Source organism: Podarcis gaigeae (assembly GCF_964106915.1).
Source record: "Podarcis gaigeae genome assembly, chromosome: 5".
NCBI classification, from domain to species: domain Eukaryota; kingdom Metazoa; phylum Chordata; class Lepidosauria; order Squamata; family Lacertidae; genus Podarcis; species Podarcis gaigeae.
In genome coordinates, this window is record NC_139681.1 from 76,807,679 (window position 1) to 76,827,083 (window position 19,405).

Here is a 19,405-nt window from a genome sequence, read left to right on the forward strand (position 1 = left end):
TGAGAAAGCCCATCCTCCTTGTCTAGGGCTCAAGCGTGAATATCCAACATCTTCTACAGAAGAATGGGGAAAAGCAACCCATTTTTCAATCTGTTCCAGCATCTGTGTTATTCGGACAGCTATCCAAGTTGGCAAGCAAAGCACAGAAACAGACCTGAACAGGAAGGTGAAAGCCCATTGCCTTCAAAAGCAGATTCCCTCAGGTCTCAGGTTTTCTTTGCATGGTTAAGAACTGGGTTATCTGAGGCCACGAACGTCTGTAGTCAGAGACTTCTGTCAAGTTCTCAAATCACAAAGGCAGCTAGCAAAACCATTTACAACAACAGTGCCACGAGGCAAATAACCTAGAGTCACTGAAATGCTCCCAGAAATATCATCTGAGCAACAATGATCTCAGAAATGCCACATTTCGAACATTTAATTGCAATACAGCTGGGAAGGAAGAAATGTACTGCCCTCTTGTGACTTGGCCCCATAAATAAAAATGAAGTCAGTTTTAGCTTGGCAGCATCTTCTGGTGCTTTTCGCTTTCCTGAGTGTTCTACCCCTGGGAACGTACCTTGTTGAGAGAGCACAGGAGTCGTTCCAGTTTGAACAAAGCCATCTCCAGGCATGTCTTGATGTATTAGGGAAACAGAAAATAGTATGAACAAGTTCGTCAAGTACATATTAGGTTGCCAACTCTTCTCTCCCATTCCCATTTTCTGTGCCTTTATAATGGCACCCCGTCGCGTACAAATTCATGAGATGCTTTCCCCCTCTGCATCTCTCTGCCAGGAGAAACTTCGGACGATTGTTTTAATCGTCATGCTCTCGTTGCTAAAACAGAGGTAGCAGACCTAGCTTCATGCCAAATGAAAGAACCATTATCTTCGTTTTCTTTCTAGTCACAATATACAAGCTCAATTAGAGAAAGGAAGGACTGGACCTCGTTGGCTTTGCATGCCGGACCTCTCTGGTAGGCATCGCTAGGTAGTTAAGAAATACACCTGCCTGTAGCAATAGAGAGCAGCAGCTACCGGTCAGTGTAAGGCAATACCAAGATAAATGGGCCAATGGTCTGATTTGATAGAAGGGAGTTTCCTATGAAGTTCTACCCCCATCCCCAAGAGTGACTGGACGCCATTACATCAACAAGTACATAGATTGGAAGTTTAAATCCATTTCTATTTTATTTTATTTTTTTTCTTGTACAATATTAAAAGAAATATTTTTTTTTTAAAAAAAGAAAAACCAGAACCAAACTCTGGATACAACCGTTTGATCTGATTGAATTTTGAAGCATACGCTATGTATGCAAATCATTCTACATTGAAAAACAAATGCTCACACAAGATGGCATATAGCATAACAAACTGATGTAAATAAAATAAAAAAGTATTAAAGTATTAGCACATAACATGGATGTAGTGTATTAAGAAAACCGAAACATGTTTCATCACCCATTTCCCTTACTGAAAACAGAGACTAGTCCCTCCCACCCAACTCTTAAAAAAACAACAGAAAAAAAACCGCATTTGTTTTCATGAAGCCTTCTTTCCCAATAGTTACCTTCTAGTACAGCGGTTTTCAAACTTCTGCCTTTAGGGAATCCTTTTTTTCGTTGGCTGAGGGACTCTGGCAAACCTGCTACATAACCCCTAGTTGCTGCAGAGGATTTGGGGGGGAACATTCTAGGGTGTAAACTCAGTGAACACGGGGCACAGACTAGGCCTGTTGGACCTCATTGCCACTTAACATGACCTGAGAACGAACCCTAAAACTCATCCAATACTCCTCTGTTACAGGGGGAGGGAAACGGAGGGTTAATTTTTTTACTACCCTTCCATCCCAGTTGTCTTTCAAGAAGCTTCCCTCATAATGACCCTGAGATGTAGGTTAGGCTGGCCCAAGGCCACCCCTGGTGCTTCACAGCTCACCAAAGACTCCTGAGCAAGCTTAGCAGTCAAGGAATAAGAGGCAAAATCCCCTTGTGGATCAGGAATTGGTTAAGTAACAGGAAGCTACTAGCCATGATGTCTGGGCTTTCTATCTGCACAGTCAGAGGCTGCAGTGCATCTGAATACCAGTTGTCAGAAACCACAGGAAAGAAGAAGGCTTTCGTTCTGCTCCCTGGTTTCTCATAGGCATCTGGTCGGCCACTGTGAGAACAGGATGCTGGACTAGATGGGCCACTGACTTGATCCAGATGGCTATTATTAAGTTCTTATGAAGCAGGGAGAAAGAGTAGATGGATAAGTTTTCCATATGGAAGGATGTAGGAAGTGGGGTCCTCCAAAGACCATATACAATCTAGAGTTAGGAGTGAGCAAGTGAGATGGCCTAGTTTGCTGATATTTAAGTGTTCAGGGTGGTTAAAAGAAACAAACAAAAAAGGGTGTGTGTGTGAAGAACTCCAAAAAGACCACCCCACACCAGTGTGGTGTGGTGGTTAAGAGCGGTAGACTCGTAATCTGGTGAACTGGGTTCGTGTCTCCGCTCCTCCGCATGCAGCTGCTGGGTGACCTTGGGCTAGTCACGCTTCTCTGAAATCTCTCAGCCCCAGTCCCCTCACAGAGTGTTTGTTGTGGGGGAGGAAGGGAAAGGAGATTGTGAGCAGCTTTGAGACTCCTTCGGGTAGTGATAAGGTGGGATATCAAATCCAAACTCCTCCTCCTCCGTGGTAAGATGCCAAATGCAATTCAATGTAAACAAGTGGAAAGGCACAAAAACATATTAATTTCACATATGTACTCATGGGGTCTGTACTGGAGCAGGACTATGGATTCATAGTGGATAGCTCCATGAAAATGTTGACCCAGTGTGTGGCAGCTGTGAAGAAAGCAAATTCCATGCCAATAGGTCAATAGGAAATGAAATGAAACCTGCCATTATAATAATGCTGCTACCTCAAAAAGACTGGGAAAAGTTTGAAAGACTTGGAAAAAGTTCAGAAAAGGGCAGCCGGTACGATCAAGATGATGGAGCAACAGCCCACCAGGAAAGGTTACAGCATTAGAGACTTTTTAGTTTGCAATTAAGAGGCGACATGATAGAAGGGCACAGCATGGAGAAAGTAGATGGCGTCAAGTGTTTCTCCCTGTCTCCTAACACTAGAACTTGTGGACATACAACGAAGATGAATGTTGAAAGATAAGAGAAAGTTAAAACTATGAAATCCGTTCCCACATGAGGCAGTGATGTCCATCAACTTGGATGGCTTTAAAAATTTAGGCAAATTCATGGATAAAACTATCAGTGGCTACGAACCCCAATGTTCTGCCTCCGAATACCAGTTGCTGGAAATGGCTGGAAGGGAGAGTACTGTTGCTGTCAAGAGTTTGCTTTCCTGTGGACATCTGGTTGGCCACTGTGAAAACAGCTTCCTGGACAACATGGTCAACTGGACTGATCCAGTAGGACAATTCTTCAGTTCTTATGGCTGAGTGGGGTCTCCCGAGTCCTAGTCCAACACTCTAACCTCTACGCTGCGCTGGCTCTACACGCAAGGTGGCAGGTCTTCTCTCTTTCATGCTGGGTCATCCACCATTACTTATGGTCTCATTGAGGAGCTCCTGAAAGGTACCCCAGGCTTCCCTTGAGCGCCGTTTGAAAACCACTGCTTTTAACAGCACAACTGGGTGACAAGTAATCAGCACCTCACCATTTGCATATAAATCAGCATTTACATATGAAGTCACTCAACCTTTCTGATCGACTCGATGCCACTCGCATATCCGTTCATTGTCGATACAAGTAGTGTAGTGTAAAAAAATTAAAATTGGGTTTCACAAGCCAAAAGTCACATGTCAACATTTTGTCAAATAATTAACAATAGATTCCATTAGAAACAAGGCTGCCTGTGTCTGCAAGTCTTTTTTAAAGTTTAAAAAAAAAACAGTATTTGAAAAGAGGGCTTCAATGAAAGCCCCTGTTCTCTCCCCCATCCCTAAAACACACACACACACTTTTCTGAATATTAGAACAACACCCCCCTCAAAATCTTCACTATCGTTTGGTTCATTACTTAATTTTTTAAAAAAACAAGTTTCTGGCAGTTGTTTTACAATAGTAGTTAATGTTTTAACTGCAGCTTTCACCATAGCATAACACACACTGCCTTTTTAAATCACAGTCACAGGAAACCAGAGATTGTAGAAGCCCAGAAGGTCCCCCTCTCAGGCTTGATTCTTAGCTCTCACAGTATAGCTCTGAATGAGACTCCCCCACCCAGTGGTGGCCTCCAGACACTGCAGGACTCCAGCTCCCATCAGCCTCAGCCAGCCTGGCTGAGGCTCAGGGAGGACTGGAGCAAACATCTGACAGCCCCGAGGATGGAGAAGGTTGCTCTAAACTCTCCAGTGGAGATACTCCTTATTCTACAATCCTAAGCGTGTCTACTGGAAAGTAAATAAGCCCCACTGAGTTCCACAGGACTTGCTTCCAGGTAAGTGTGCTTAGAACTGCAAACTTAAACCAAGCATACTTTCCTAATCAAAAGGCGCCCCTCTTCACTTTAAGCTGCTTCAGACAAGAGGGAAGTGGAGCAAAGAACAGCATAATTACTTTCTCCCAGGTTTTCCCATGTTCACAGCCCCCCGTCCAATGATCTGGAGGTGCTCCAATAATAAAATGAACATCCCCATTGACTTCTATGGAGGAGTTCGCTCTGCTGGGTCAAAGGGATGCAGGCATAGAGATGTCCTTTCCACAGAAATGAATGGGAAAGACCTTGGTGCATACCGTGTGGTTCACACACAGGATATGCTGCTTTTAAATGAGGTTTGTTCCAGAAATGGCACCACTTGTCCTGAATTTTGCCTCCCTTATAATCTTTGGGATGGTGTCCTTGGCACAAGGCAATACATTAATTATCCTTGCTGTTGCAACCTCTGACCCGGAATTTCTTGAGCACCTCCTCTGCCACCAAGTTCCTTCTCTAACCTGACCCCCGCTTTATGCAGATGTGAACACTTTCTGGGAAATGAGCGAAGGGGATTTCCATAGCTTGTACTCCCAGAAACGAATTGTTGGTGGGTATTTTGGATGTACAAACCGGCACGTGAAGTCCTTTCCCCTTTTCCTATGGCCAATGAAAATTTGGAGCTGGTCTTTCAAGTCTAAACTTATGTGGTCAGATCCCCACCCCACAGATAAGCCAGCCCCTCTTCATTCAAGCCTCAAATCTCAGATATAATCGTCCAAGTATGGCCAGATCTTATATTGGATGCAGCAGGGAACCATGGGGTTGTTTTCACATATTGTAAGCAAGCACGAAGCCCCTAACTGGAGAACAATGATTTACATTAGATTTGGAGCTGGCCCTGGATATTGTCTGCTTTCTGAGCATTTTCAGCCCCCCCCCAAAAAAATACTAAGAGAATAAACACCTTAGGACTGCCTGATTTGCATTTTATGGCCGATATCTATAAATAATAGGAAAACCCAGGGTCACTGTTTGAAGATGTGCTTTCTACTTTGTGAATAACCAACTACATATGGTAAGCCAGCCAAGGAGAGGAAAGCCCTTTAAGAGAAGGGCACAGGGAATGCCCATTAACTGAAAATATACTCTGTGGGTGCAACAATCTGCTAAAATGAACGGAACTCACAAATGCCTAGCTTTCTACCTGTCTTCTCACCCACCCTGGCTCTATGAGTCAAATAATGAGCTTTTTACCTTTCATCATCCACATCTTAAAATATTTATAATAATAATAGTAATAATAAACCTAACAAGCCTGGTGCTGTCAGATCAGCTACCTTCAAGCAACAATTCTCCCATTCACAGGTATTGATTTGATCAGTGGTGGTTCCACATATAGTCAGCACTGCTATTTCCCGTTACAACCATTCTCCTTCCAAGCCCAAATTCTGACGACTCCAACCTCCCCACCCATTTCACCTGCCTTTTTTCTTCAACTAGTCCAAAGAGAGATGTGGGCAGAGGGGACCCATCCACTGTCCAACATTGTGCTATAGCATCCCTTTGCCAAGCTGGTGCCCGCCAGGTGTTTTAGACTAGAATTCCCATCGGCCTCAGCCAGCATGAGTTGGCAAAGGCTGGTACGCTACAGCAATGGTTTCTTACTCATAAAACTAATGCACAGCAAAATGCTATGCCTCTTGCTTGCCCTGCCCATTGTGTATTAAGAGGCTTGCACAAACTATAATGCCTTCTATAAAAAGATGATTTTTTTTCAACATAAAAAAGCTTAAAATTCATAATTATAAATAATATCAGTTAAAAATACTTAAGGATCTCAGGACGTCATTTGCATTTCAGGGGAAGTGGAGATAGAAGTCCTTGATGCATTCTCAGTCCCACATATCAAGCTGTTTTTAATAAAGCAACCCTATATATGAATATTATAGGTATGGAGTACAACATGTATAGTGCCTTGCGTCCCATTAAGTCAGGAATAAAAAAAAAGCCATTGGATAAAGAATCCTCAGCAACTTTGCCAGGCTGACAAATAGATGCTGGCTTATCACCTACATGATAATGTGAGACTCCTGTTTCTAGCTTCTTTAAAATTTCAACGACAAAATAATTACTAAAAATAAAGAGAAGGTAATGAGGCTTTACAAAATTAATTCTTACTGCATTCAGAAGTGTCAAACTTGTGCCGTATTTTTATCCTGAATTTTGGAGGGGGAAGGTGTTCTGTTGAGTGTCCGCTTTGTGCAGACTAAAAGCTGCAAGAAAACCATGTTCTGTTGCAGAATTGTAGTGAATATTAAGCAGCTACATATAAAGTGTACTTCTTAGGGGGGGAAACACTTTCATAATCACATTTTTAGTGTTTTATATATATATATATATGTCTGTGCGTGTGTATATATAAAATGGCAGCAATTAGTACCAAACTGGTCTATTTTACAATATTGTAGTAGTGTAAAAATAAAATTGTAATTAGAACATTTCACCTACAAACCATTCAATAACATATTGTGGGGGTGAGGTGGGGAGGAAATGCAAAAAGTACTCTTTGTGTATTTGCAAAAAATCTGGATCTGGAGCCTTGTGGCTGATTAGGATTTTTTTTAAAAAAATCTGTTTTCCATACAGCATAAGTTCACTTTTTAAAATGCAATGATTTTTAAAGCTCAAGTTATATAAGATGAGAAGAATTTGGTACTATTGTCATAAATACAGCTGTAGAACTGCACTCAACCTGATAACGTGCGGGATTTTTGGAACTAAGCTGCCTTCTTACAATCTAAAGCTTCTTCTGGTCAGATTTATTTTCTTTTCTTATTATTTGCTAAACTTGTTGTGTGTAACTGATGGCTGTTGAGTTCAGCTATGCACCAAAAGACAAAGAGAACCGCTCATATGTAACTAAACAGGAAAGGTTATAGATGCGTATATAAGCAGTTCTGCTTTATATATATATATATATATATATATATATATATATATATATATATATATATATTTCATACTTAAGTTACTGTCAGTGAAATCTAGACCGAGATTCACTGATTAAAAGGCTCTCGCAGACGTCGGTAAGGCACCAAGGATGGCTAACTGAGAGGCTTGAGGATGCTCTGCCCTTATTTTTTGTTTTGCTAGGAGGAAAAGAAAATGTTGCACTATCAGTTACAGCCAGGTGAGAAAGGGCTCGTTTTTGTTGAGGACCGATTCTACATCGTTGAGGATGGGGATCAGGTCTTCAGATTCCAATGTCCCAAGGTCAACGTTTGTTCCTGGAAGACAGTCAAGGAAGTCGGGGAAACGGGTCTGTGGTGGGTTGATATTCAGGGGAGTCTGTGCTACATTATCTCCTGCAAAAGAAGAGAAGGAATCAGTGAGGTGGGGGCTTCTTAACCAGGAAATTATTCGGCCTTTGATGGCAAATCAGCCGCTGTTAGCTACTGGTAGACTTTGTTGCTCTCTCAGCTTCCATCTCCCAATCCAGACGCCCTGGGTACTTTAGTGTGGCTTAGTGGTCACAGTGTTCGACCTGGGAGACCTCTGCTCAAATCCCTACTCAGCCATGAAGCTCACTGGGTGATCATGTAGCTCAACCTACCTCACAAGGTTGTTGTGAGGATAAAATGGGGAGGGGGAGAACCATGTTTGTCACCTTGAGCTCTTTGGAAAAAAGGTGGAGTGGCAATGTAATAATAATAATAATAATAATAATAATAATAATAATAATAATGAAATATTTGGCGGGGCTCAACTTTCAAAACGATATAGCTCACACCCTAATCAGTGCTTGGATGGCAAAACCACACTTTACTTCTCACAAACACCAAATGTAGTTACAGGACAGAGGTTTCCCTGTGTCGGTATCTGTGAAGACCCGTCGGGGATCACATTTCTGTAAGACCATCACAACCTTTGATTTCTAGTAGGCCGGAGAATACCTTCCAGAGGCAAACCCTCAAATCTGTTTCAGAAGTTCTTGTTGAACATGGAATTGGGTTCTCTCATGTAAACGACCAGCTGGAGAAGAGAGCACCTCTGATCATGTGCAGAGTACCTGTTCTGTACTCCTGTGTCGCCAGTGCCAGCCCCACCGATGCCAAGGGGTTAATGGAAGGACTGATAGCTCAAATTACGGGTGGGGGTCCGAATACGGTTCCTTCACCTTTGCAATGGGCCCCTTTGCTCTCAGTTTTAGAAGGGTGTAGGGAGCTATGGTTTGGTTAAAACTGGAGGGAGTCAAGGAGGGACACTTGTGGGTTTTATTAAGGGCCTCCCTACCTCTCCCCCACCAATAATGTATAGGAAAATTTGAACCCCATAACCCCAGTCTTCTTGTGCCCACACGAAAGCATGTGCTCTGTGCAAATGCCAAAGTAACATTGACAGTCAAGCGGATTTCTTAGGGTGTTGCTAAGAAGTATATTTCCCCCCCCCCCAAAAAAAAAAATCAAAATGCTTCTCATTCCTACCTGTGTCCATCTCATCTACATTGCTGAGGTAGTCTTCAGGTGTAGTTGGTATGCTGTAACATCCTAAGCCTAGGCCACTGTCTGTGCTCTGCTCCCTGGAATGGTATGGCCCACTATGAATCGAAACATGAAGAAACCTCGGTCAAGGATGTGCTCATCAGATATATATGTCACCAGAATGGCTTTAGGGAAGGACAGCTGTTCCTGCAGCTAGGCCTGAATGCCCTAGATAGGCCTGAATGTACTCCCATTTGTTTGTGGGTTCCAGCTCACCAACCTAAAATCTGCTACCTAGCGCAGAATAGGGCAATAAAAGCAAACCTTCTAACCCCTGTGGTTTAGGCAGGTGGGCAGAACATGGCGAGAGCTCGGAAGCCAAACGGAGCTACTGTAAGTATGCGTTAAGGAGAAGGATCGTAATTCGGTGCTTTGCATGCAAAGGGTTCCAGGTCTGATCCCTGTAATCTCTCTCGTTCCCGGCTCTCATCAGCCTTTGCCAGCACGTTCAAAGGTCAGGGATGATGGGAGAGGCTGCCCAACAATGTCTGGAGTGCCACAGGAGATCCCCATCTCTGCAGTAGGCCATTCTGGGCCAGATGGACATATATTCTGACCTGGCATAAGGAAGCCTCATATATTCATATACTGTACTTTGTGCACTGCACAGCTCACTCTCCATACCTGCACTGTCCCAATTGCTCTGGCCAGGCTCCCTCTTTCCCATCTGCCCTCCCCCTCCCACTCTTTGCCAATAATTCCAAATTCATCAATAGCCAGGTTCTTGGGAAAAAGCTTATGCACCGTGTAAGTAGGCAAGCAGAAGTGCATGGTGATTTGCAAGTAACCAAATCTGTTCCCAGCCATTCTCCTCTTGGCAGCAACAAAGGCTTTTTTTTGGGGGGGGGTAGCACGCTACACCCAGTACTTTAACTGGGAGTCAATAGCAATCATCTCCATGCTAGGGAATCACACCTCCACAAATACAAAATGATGCCAACTGCTGAAAAGCAGCCATGTTGGTCTGCTAAAGCAAAGTTGCCAGCAAGCTTATTAGGACCAGCCAAGGTTCTTAATACGGTGTACATGCTCCCCAGTTACGCCAAAGTTGTCCTCAGAACAGATGCCAGTCCTGTCCTGTCACACTGGAATGTTCCCAAATCACAAGGATCTTTGGCCAGGTTCCGGCTGATATACATTTATAAGGTGTGAGTCATACACAGTAAGATCAGAATTGGTCATAGAGGCCTGGTTTGTATCTAACGTTAAACCATAGTTAAAAGTAAACTATGGTTTATTGTGAATATGCAGCATGCTTATAGACGCTGCTGAAAAGATCCCGCTCTGCTCCCCCCTTGCTGCTGAGGAAAAAGTCAGCCTAGCATGTTGTGATGCGAAAACGGCGGCTCATGGTTTGTATATTTCCAAACAAACCTTAATCACTACGCCAAGAACAAACCTTAGCTACTGCTTGTGATTTGTTTGGAGAAGAACAGACCACAAACCCAAGTTTGAACGTCATGACAAGCCAGACTCTGGCTTGCTTCTCAGTGGCGTGGCTGCAACAGGAGCAGGGAAGGATCAGAGTGAGAACTTTTCAGCACTGAGCATGAGCACACTGCACTGCCACATTAAACCATGGTTTGCTTTTAACTATGGCTTAATGTGATGTGGGAACTGGATCAGAAGGATCAACACCTGCTTTATTAAAGTGTTTGCATCTTACAAGCAAAGCTGGTGGCTTCTGTCTCAGACTACAACCCGAAAAGCTAAATGCTTTTGCTAAGAAATCACATGCCTTAGCAGGTTTGAGAATTTCAAATGCGGCCTACACTGCAGAACATAAAAAATGTTTGTGAGCAAACAGTGTACTTGCCTGTTCAGGAAGGGATCCGAACCATTATTTGTAACAGACCTCATGTCTTGTGTCATGTTAGGAGGTGTGCTCACAGCAGTCTGAACTGGAGCCATGTTCTCAGACTCCATGGGAAGTTGTCGGTACAAATCAGCTTCCTAAAGTAGAAAATGAATACATAACTGTCAGTGCTGGGGCCGGGGGGGCCTGGAAAACAGGTTTCTAGAGGTACAAGTCCCACGTATGCCCCATCCATCCCTATTTACCAGGGATGGTGCCTATTTCCTGCAGCATGGTCTGGTTTGCTTTGGGGAGACATTTTGTGCAGGTCTTTAAAGAAATAAAAAAACTGCTGGCAGACACATATGTGCCGTAGAATTCTGTAGGGTTCGGCTTGCCCCACATCTCCAACCTCTAGATGATAAAATGTCTAAGTCAGGAACCAAGGCACCTTAGCTCTAGCGCAGGTGGTCCGTGGATCACCAGTGGCCCACAAACTTCTTTCAGGTGTTCAGCGGCATTGTTTGCAAAAGCACCATTTAAAATCATACAGGATCTAGCACTGCACCTTGCAATTGCTACAACAGGCAAAATCAGTAAGCAGCCCATTAGAAATGTTCCAAGTGATCCGTGGGGACAGGGGGAGTATGGGAACGACCACTCAAGTGTACAAGGCATGCACATACAGAGACACAAAATTGCCGTGACTTACTAACGGCCTGCAGATCACAAATGTTACAAGGCGTTGCAAATATTTTAAGTGGAGATCCTAACTGAATTTAATGGGCCCACTGAATTCAATGGGCCTTAAAGGTAAAGGTAAAGGTACCCCTGCCCGTACGGGCCAGTCTTGACAGACTCTGGGGTTGGTGCGCCCATCTCACTCAAGAGGCCAGGGGCCAGCGCTGTCCGGAGACACTTCCGGGTCACGTGGCCAGCGTGACAAAGCTGCATCTGGTGAGCCAGAGCCGCACACAGAAACGCCGTTTACCTTCCCGCTGGTAAGCGGTCCCTATTTATCTACTTGCACCCGGAGGTGCTTTCGAACTGCTAGGTTGGCAGGCGCTGGGACCGAGCAGCGGGAGCGCATCCCGCCGCAGGGATTCGAACCGCCGACCTTTTGATCGGCAAGTCCTAGGCGCTGAGGCTTTAACCCACAGCGCCACCTGCGTCCCCAATGGGCCTTACTCCCACATAAACTGTGTTTAATGTTGCATTTTAAATCGTTGTGACCTTCCCTGGGACGGTGTGGCAAAAGGCGGGTAATAAATCAAATTAATAACAACAAACAAACATGCAACAACAAAATGAGGTAGGATTGCTGGATCTGCCCAATTTCTTTTCCAAACCCTGGCCCCTTTTGCTGGAAACAAATACCCACTGTTATTTCACAGACTAGAAAAGGAAGGCAGAGGGGTTGGGGAAAGAGGTGATTCATTACATTACAGAATTTCACTAACACAGACATAAGCTTCTCAACAGGCAGTCCCAAAGAAGCATTTAAAAAATGTCCACATACTGATCTCAGTAGGTGCATCATTATTTCCTGGAGCGACTGCTGATTTGCAGTGATGTAAGACAATGCAGGAAGCCCATGATACGAAAGTTAAGACAGCATGCATGCATCAATTGATTCAATACATGGAGTTTGCCGCTCATACCCAGGAACTAGCAAGTGGGTACAATTTATGCCAGGATGACCTACAGTTAATGTGCAGCAGCACACCTTGTTTCCTTTCCTTTATTCGGAATATAATAACTGACTAAGGAGGAAGTAAGCATGCAAAACTTCTATACAGGAAGTACATGACAGAATGCCAGGAATGTCTGTGTTGTTGTTTTTTGTAATGTGACAGTGACACCAAGTGGGGGAAAAGATGATGACACAGGGTGTGTTCCCATTTGTACTTGTATTCCCTAAGGAAAAATACAAAAGGAACTTCTATTACAGTGGTACCTCAGGTTAAGTACTTAATTCGTTCCAGAGGTCCGTTCTTAACCTGAAACTGTTCTTAACCTGAAGCACCACTTTAGCTAATGGGGCCTCCTGCTACCATTGCGCCACAGCAGCACGATTTCTGTTTTCATCCTGAAGCAAAGTTCTAAACCTGAGGTAATATTTCTGGGTTAGCGGAGTCTGTAACCTGAAGCGTATGTAACCCGAGGTACCACTGTAATAGGAAACAGCAGAGAATCCCTATTTCTTTTGAGAGTCGTCTACACAACTGATTGCATACTGATCCAACTACAGATTGTAGCAAAAAAAATGAAAAGTTAAAAAATATAGCACATTGCAATTCTAAGTTTACAGGTCTGCAAGTTTGTCTGTGGGCATAATCCACTGGGAATTTCTCCTGCATAAACTCATAATTCCCAGAGTTCCCTGTGAATGTATGATGGGAATGTGGGCAATTGAATATTTGTTATTGCTTCACTCCATTTATAATCTTACGCTTGCACCTGTTGACTAACAGCAGCAACAGTCATGAAATAACACAAAACCTGCCATGGGGGGGGGGCAGTTGCATGTGTCCCTGCACCTTTACATTCAAGCTCTTTGCCACTTCAGGACAAGGTAACTATCAAACAATTAAAACCTGCTTCCCCCTTCTTTTCTCCCAGCACAAAGGAATATCAGACGGCTCACATTTGCTCAAACCTGCTGTGTGTACTACACCTAATGAAGTGGCAGTAGGTATCACAGTATGTATATGAAATATAATATCACTGGCTATTTCCTGTTGTCCAGCCGAGCAGATTTAATTACTTCTCACCCTGGAAATCTAATGACGCTGCTTCTGGAATGCAAATGGGAACCAAACCTAGTTTGGGATGCTGACGCTGTACATCTGGCACCCTCCTCTTGGATGGCTAAATTCAAAATGTGCCTTTGAGACTTTAGAGAAACCTGTTGTTTTCATGCTTTCACCAAAATCACTTAATGTATGTCAATAAGTGCTTGTGTTTTAATTGAAGGGGGCTAGGCGATATATTATCCGAACTGGTTTGAAGTCCATATCATGATATTGGTTTCATATTTTTTGACTTGGCAATATATTGCGAATCATGATGTGTGTGTGCACGCTATGCAAAAATCGCAATGTGGGAAAAAACGTGAAGCCAGCCAATGCTTCTCTTGATTCCTGCGGCTCCTGTTAACTCTACCAGTTCAGTTCTCCCCTGCCTCCTTGCAGTGGGCAGCGAATCACAAGAGCAGGGACTGGCAAAAATCACGATATGGGAAAAAACTGAAGCCAGCCAATGTCTCTCTCCCCACCCTCAACACACACATTGATTTTCCCTTCCTTTGCTCTTCTCAGGAGCTCTTGGGGAAGCTGTGGCCTAGGATCTATGAGCAAGGCTGTTGCCTCCATTGTGCAGATTTGCAAAATTGGAGAACACACAAATAATTTTCAACTGAACACGTGGAATGTGGTGTAGGGCTGGGTTACTCGCTTGCATCGCTGGCAAGGCTAGTCTGCTTGCCTGGGGCTGCTTCACACAATGATGTTCAAAGGCTGCCACCTAAATTTCAGCTGGCAGACTTCCTTATTACGTGCTCCCCATTTAAAGTAAGGGTGGGAAACCTTTTTCCCTGCCAGTGGCCGGATTCTCTCAGGCAGTGATGTTTCAGGGGGTGCACACATGCCAGAGATGGGTGGGGCCAGAGGAGAAAATAGGGCAGGGCACCCCCCTCTCTCTGCTAACCTTTCCCCCTCCTCACCCCCCCATGGAATTAGGTCATGGGCCACAGGTTGCCCACCCCCGTGGCTATAAAGCTCAGGTACCTTCTGTAATACAAGCAGTGGAAGCTTTGTGGCACTCTTGAACTAGGCCGAAAGCCTTGCCTATAGTAGCATCCTTCAATCTTCTGCCTCCAGATGCTGTTGGACTAGTCCAGCAACATCTGGGGAGCCAAGGTCGAAGAACTCTGGCCACAGGGCAACTTTTGTCATTCCAGAGGTTGCTGGACTCCAACTCCCATCAGCCTGAGCAAACGCAACCAACAGTGAGGGATTGTGGGAGTTGTAGTCCAAAGCATCTTGTTGGGAGAAGGGTGAGTTAGCGTGTTAGACTAGGATTCAAGTGACCAGGCTTCGAAATTCCCAGTCACAGAGTGGCTTTTGTTAAGGGTGCGGAGTGTTGTTAGGAGACCCCTGGATTCTTTGGGGGAAGTTGCGGTAGTATGACGCTGCTTTAAAATGCAAGGCCTCACTCTGCCTCATGGTAGGGCTAGTCAGCGTCAGAGTTTACAGCACGTATGGGAAAACGTCAAGTCTTCATGAGTGTTTCTCTGCCTGTGTGGACTGTACGCCTGGTCTGATTCAGGAGAGAGAGAGAGAGAGAGAGAGAGAGAGAGAGAGAGAGAGATTGAGAGAGAAGAAACTAGCTTACTGTACAGAAGGTAGAACTCAAGTTCATTCCTCTACCCTCTTTTGCACCGCAGGAATGTGTCCCACCTCCTATTCTGGAAGGGAACGGCCTTCTTCACCCCTACTTTGCAGCAAAAGAAGACTTTAATGAGGGGTGTTTTGGGTCTGCTACGGCAGTGCCAAGCAGATGACAGGTCTGTGAGCACACAGAACCAGACATGACACTTCTGGGAGAGCAGCAAGTCATCTGGCAAAAGGAGTCCCTCCTGCGGGCCAATCATGACATGCTCAATCATTGACACCTTCTTTTCTTTTTTTAAAAAATGACCTTTGGCAGCCGTTGCAGTCTGTTCTCTTTGGTGGTGGTGCTATGAGTACAACCATCTTCCAGAAAGCAAAGAGGAGAGGAGTCAAGGAAAAAAACACAGAAAGGAGAGATCAAGGCAGCTGTGTGATGTTGCTGCAGCATTTAAATGCCTCCCATTGCAGCAGCAGCTGGAGACCTGCTCTTTCGGCAGTTTCTGTAGAGGCTGCCAAAACATTGTAAATGCTTCAAAGGGGCTGCAGCATGCTCAAGTGTTCACTGTCTCTACACACACACACACACACACACACACACACACACACACCTCTTTCTTTAAACACACACAAACAGAGAGAGAAGGAACAGGTGCCTTATACTGAGTTAGACCATTGGGCCATCTAGTTTAGTATTGTCTACACTGACTGGCAGGGACGCAGGTGGACGCATTGCTCCTAATGGGAGGGGGAAAGTCCTTTAATATTAGAAACCCTGATGGGTTTTGGCTGGGTGGTTAAGCTGTCCTTCTGATTTACTCCAGACTTAGGACTGCATGGTGAGAAGACGATCTAGGAACATAGGAAGCTGCCTTCTACTGAGCCAGACCACTGGTCCATCAAGCTCAGTATTGTCCACACTGGTTGGCAGGGACTCTCCAGGGCTTCAAGCAGGGGGCATTCTGGGAATCACACCTGAGACCTTTGGCATGCAAAGGAAGCAGACAGTCTTCCCATTGCGAGCTTCATCAAGGAAACGGTTCAAAGCCTGTTTGCCCATTTTAGATCATATTGGCTGCTGTCCTCAATGTACTTACTAGTGAGTAAACCCCATGGAACAAGTCTTAAAATTCAGGGTAGACGTTGATGGGATGACACTGTTCATTTCCGAAACAGATGGGGGGGGGGAGCGTAGAAATCAAATTAAGTTACAGTGGTACCTCAGGTTACATATGCTTCAGGTTACATACGCTTCAGGTTACAGACTCTGAAATCGTGCTCCGGCGGTGCGGCAGCAGCAGGAGGCCCCATTAGCTAAAGTGGTGCTTCAGGTTAAGAACAGTTTCAGGTTAAGTACGGACCTCCAGAACAAATTAAGTACTTAACCTGAGGTACCACTGTACCACTGTGCACATGAAATATGAATCACATGCTAACTGACGAAACTAAGGCAGTTCTCTCAGTTCACCAAACCTCTTTAGCTGACAGGGTTCCCCAAACTTGTTTTTGGACTACAACTCCCATCATCCTTAGCTAGCAGGACTAGTGGTCAGGGATGATGGGAACTGTAGTCCAAAAAAACAGTGGAGCCCCAAGTTTGGGAAACACTACTTGAACACATAAGAAGAGCCTGAGAGGTCAGGTCAGCGGGCCACCTAGTCCCAACATCCTGTTCTCACAGTGGCCAACCAAATGCCTATGGCAACCCTGCAAACAAGACCTGAGCACAGCAGTGCCCTACCAACTTGTTACTCCCAGCCAGCAGGCATTCCGAGGCATACTGTCTCCGACAGGGGAGGTAGACCATAGCCACTGTAGCTGGCAGACATCCCTTCTCCTCTGTGAATTTGTGCGATCCTCTTTTAATGCCATCCAAGTTGGAGGCTGTCACTGCTCTTCGGTGGAAACAAATTCCATAGTTTAACAATTAAGTGATTAGTGATCAAACATCGTCCCAACCTTCTAAAACTGAAGCGGGATATGGGGAAGGAGAAACCCCATCAGCTCCGGAGAGATGCTGGGCGTATCTCTCCAGGCAGGGCAGCTGCCGTGTCGGAAATTTCTGCAGAGCAAGACTGCTGTAAAATAGCCAGGCAACAGCAGCTGCTGTCAAGTTGGGGACTCGGTACTGGAGGAGAAATAATTCCACTCCTTTTCACCCAACCCCTTTTCCCTCCCCTTCAGTTGCCTAGCAGCCAGCCCGCCCGCCCCCCCCCAACACACATCATTTTCCCTCCCCTTAAATGGGTTGCATAATTCTACGATTCTATGAAAAGAAAAGGTAACAGTAAAGGATTCAGGCAGCTGGGTGGGGTCTGCTACCTTGAGTCGACCATCAGAACCGCCCAGACTGCAGACAGGAAGTTCATAAAAGTTCCTGCTGATTAAAGGCTGCGGGCCAAGGATTGCACCACAATTTCTTTTTTTAAAGCTGCTGGCAGGGGCAAAAAAAAATAAATCTGCTCCTCATTAAAATTAGCACGCACAACTGCGACACGGCAGAGCTCGTAAGGTTTGAACAGCTCCGTCCTCCCAAGACCAAGTGACTTGTCCTGCACGGCTCGGCTAAGGATTTTTCAGGGTGCAAAAGCGGGGCCTCCATCCAACAAGCGACTGAACGAGGCACAGACCAGGGAGTAACAAAGAAACACAATGCTGGGTTACTGGAAGCAGTCTTGCCGAGCCAATAATCTAAGCCTTCCGAAGTCACATCCGTGCCATGCATTTAAAGCACACAGCTTCCCCCAAAGCATCCTGGGTATTGTAGCTTGTTCAGTGCACTGGAAACTGTGGCTCTGGGAGGCATAAACAACAGTTCCCAGTGTTCTCTGGGGCAAGCCGTATGCTCCATAAACCATGGTTACAGCAACCAAAACTTGCCATTTTGGGGCCAGATGACTCCAAAGTTGTATTTTTCAATACAGTCGTGCCTTGGAACTCGAATGCCTTGCAAGACAAGCGTTTCAGCTCCTGAACACCGCAATTGTTCCGGTTTGTGAATGTTCTTTGGAACCCGAACGTCCGTTGCGACTTTTGCGGCTTCCAGTTGGAAGCCGTGCCTTGGTTCTCAAACGTTTTGGAAGTCAAACGGACTCCTGGAACAGATTCCGTTCGACTTCCAAGGTACGACTTTTTGGTTCCTGAAATTCATTCTGATTGTGCAGATAAAATATAACGGATAGACTTCTACAGGATGCGTTGCTAGCGTGTGAAAACAGTCAAGACCCAAGGATTCCCAGGCATGCACCTCCAGATGGTGGAGACGTCTGGCGCCATCCTGGTACACAGGCACCTCCACTTGGTCGCAAGTGGCCGGATGCCAGATACAAAATGCGCCTGGAGAATTTCAAACGCTGATATGAAGGGTACCCGGTCAGAGACTATGCTCCGCACCCTTTTTGCCATCTTGTGCATCATTTCATAAACAAAGAAGACGTTTATATCAAAATGTAAGAGAGACTCATTATAAACTGATCAGGGGCACTTATCTTCTCAACAACAACAAAAGACTGAGAAAGTTGCTCCATTGGGATAGCTGCCTACAGAAGAACCTAATGCCGCCAGCTTGCATTCATGTCAATGAATATAAAACGGAATCCACTTTAATATTTCATTTTGCTATTATTGGCCTTTGAATGGACACAGCTTTCCGATGAGGGAGATTTGACATAAACAGCTACATATATCTTGGGCTAGTTATTTTAAAAGCAAAAAAGATGGGGCTGTGCGGGGGAGGGGGGAGGGGATTTTGCAGCCCATGCTTTGATATGTCCTGATAGGGTCAGTGGCATCCTTGGTACATCTGACGGAGCGTTAATAACCCGCCAGAAGCGACATGCCAACTGGTGTCGCTGCACAAATAGAAACCATACCTCTGTTTGCTGCCAAGAAATTCGATACCGCCTTACTAAATACAGTATAAACAAATGTTACCCTGGAATAGCCAAAGGGGGTTAAGGCAGAAATCCCAAAGGCAAAAGGACACTGTAGGCAGGAGAATTCCAGTCCCACCCCCATTCTAGATCTTTTGCATCCCAGTCCCATGCATATTTACCCACAAATAAACCCTGTCGAGTTCATTAGGATGAGCTCCTAAGAAAATGAGCACAGAATAGCAACCTAAGCTGGTTTTTTTAAAAAGTGTAGACAGATCACCATGGGGAATTGGTGTGATGTGTTTGCAAGTTTGCTTAACTGCGTATGCTATGAGGGCAGGGAGCAATCTGGGTTTTCAATTTTTAAAAAAATGAATTGGAAAAAATTTCCAGAATGT

General features: G+C 44.9%; 1 protein-coding gene across 1 annotated transcript in view; it reads right to left on the reverse strand.

Annotated features, from left to right (window-relative positions):
- Nucleotides 1–1,146: 1,146 nt before the first annotated feature.
- Nucleotides 1,147–19,405, reverse strand: part of WWTR1 (WW domain containing transcription regulator 1) — a 91,386-nt gene continuing 73,127 nt past the window's right edge. Inside the window, exons 4-6 of the mRNA XM_083739820.1 lie at nt 10,763–10,899; nt 8,890–9,002; nt 1,147–7,770 (exon numbers count right to left, since the gene is read on the reverse strand). Coding sequence (XP_083595946.1) covers nt 7,586–7,770; nt 8,890–9,002; nt 10,763–10,899 — 435 coding nt within the window. The 3' untranslated portion in view covers nt 1,147–7,585. The remainder of the gene's footprint in view (nt 7,771–8,889; nt 9,003–10,762; nt 10,900–19,405) is intronic.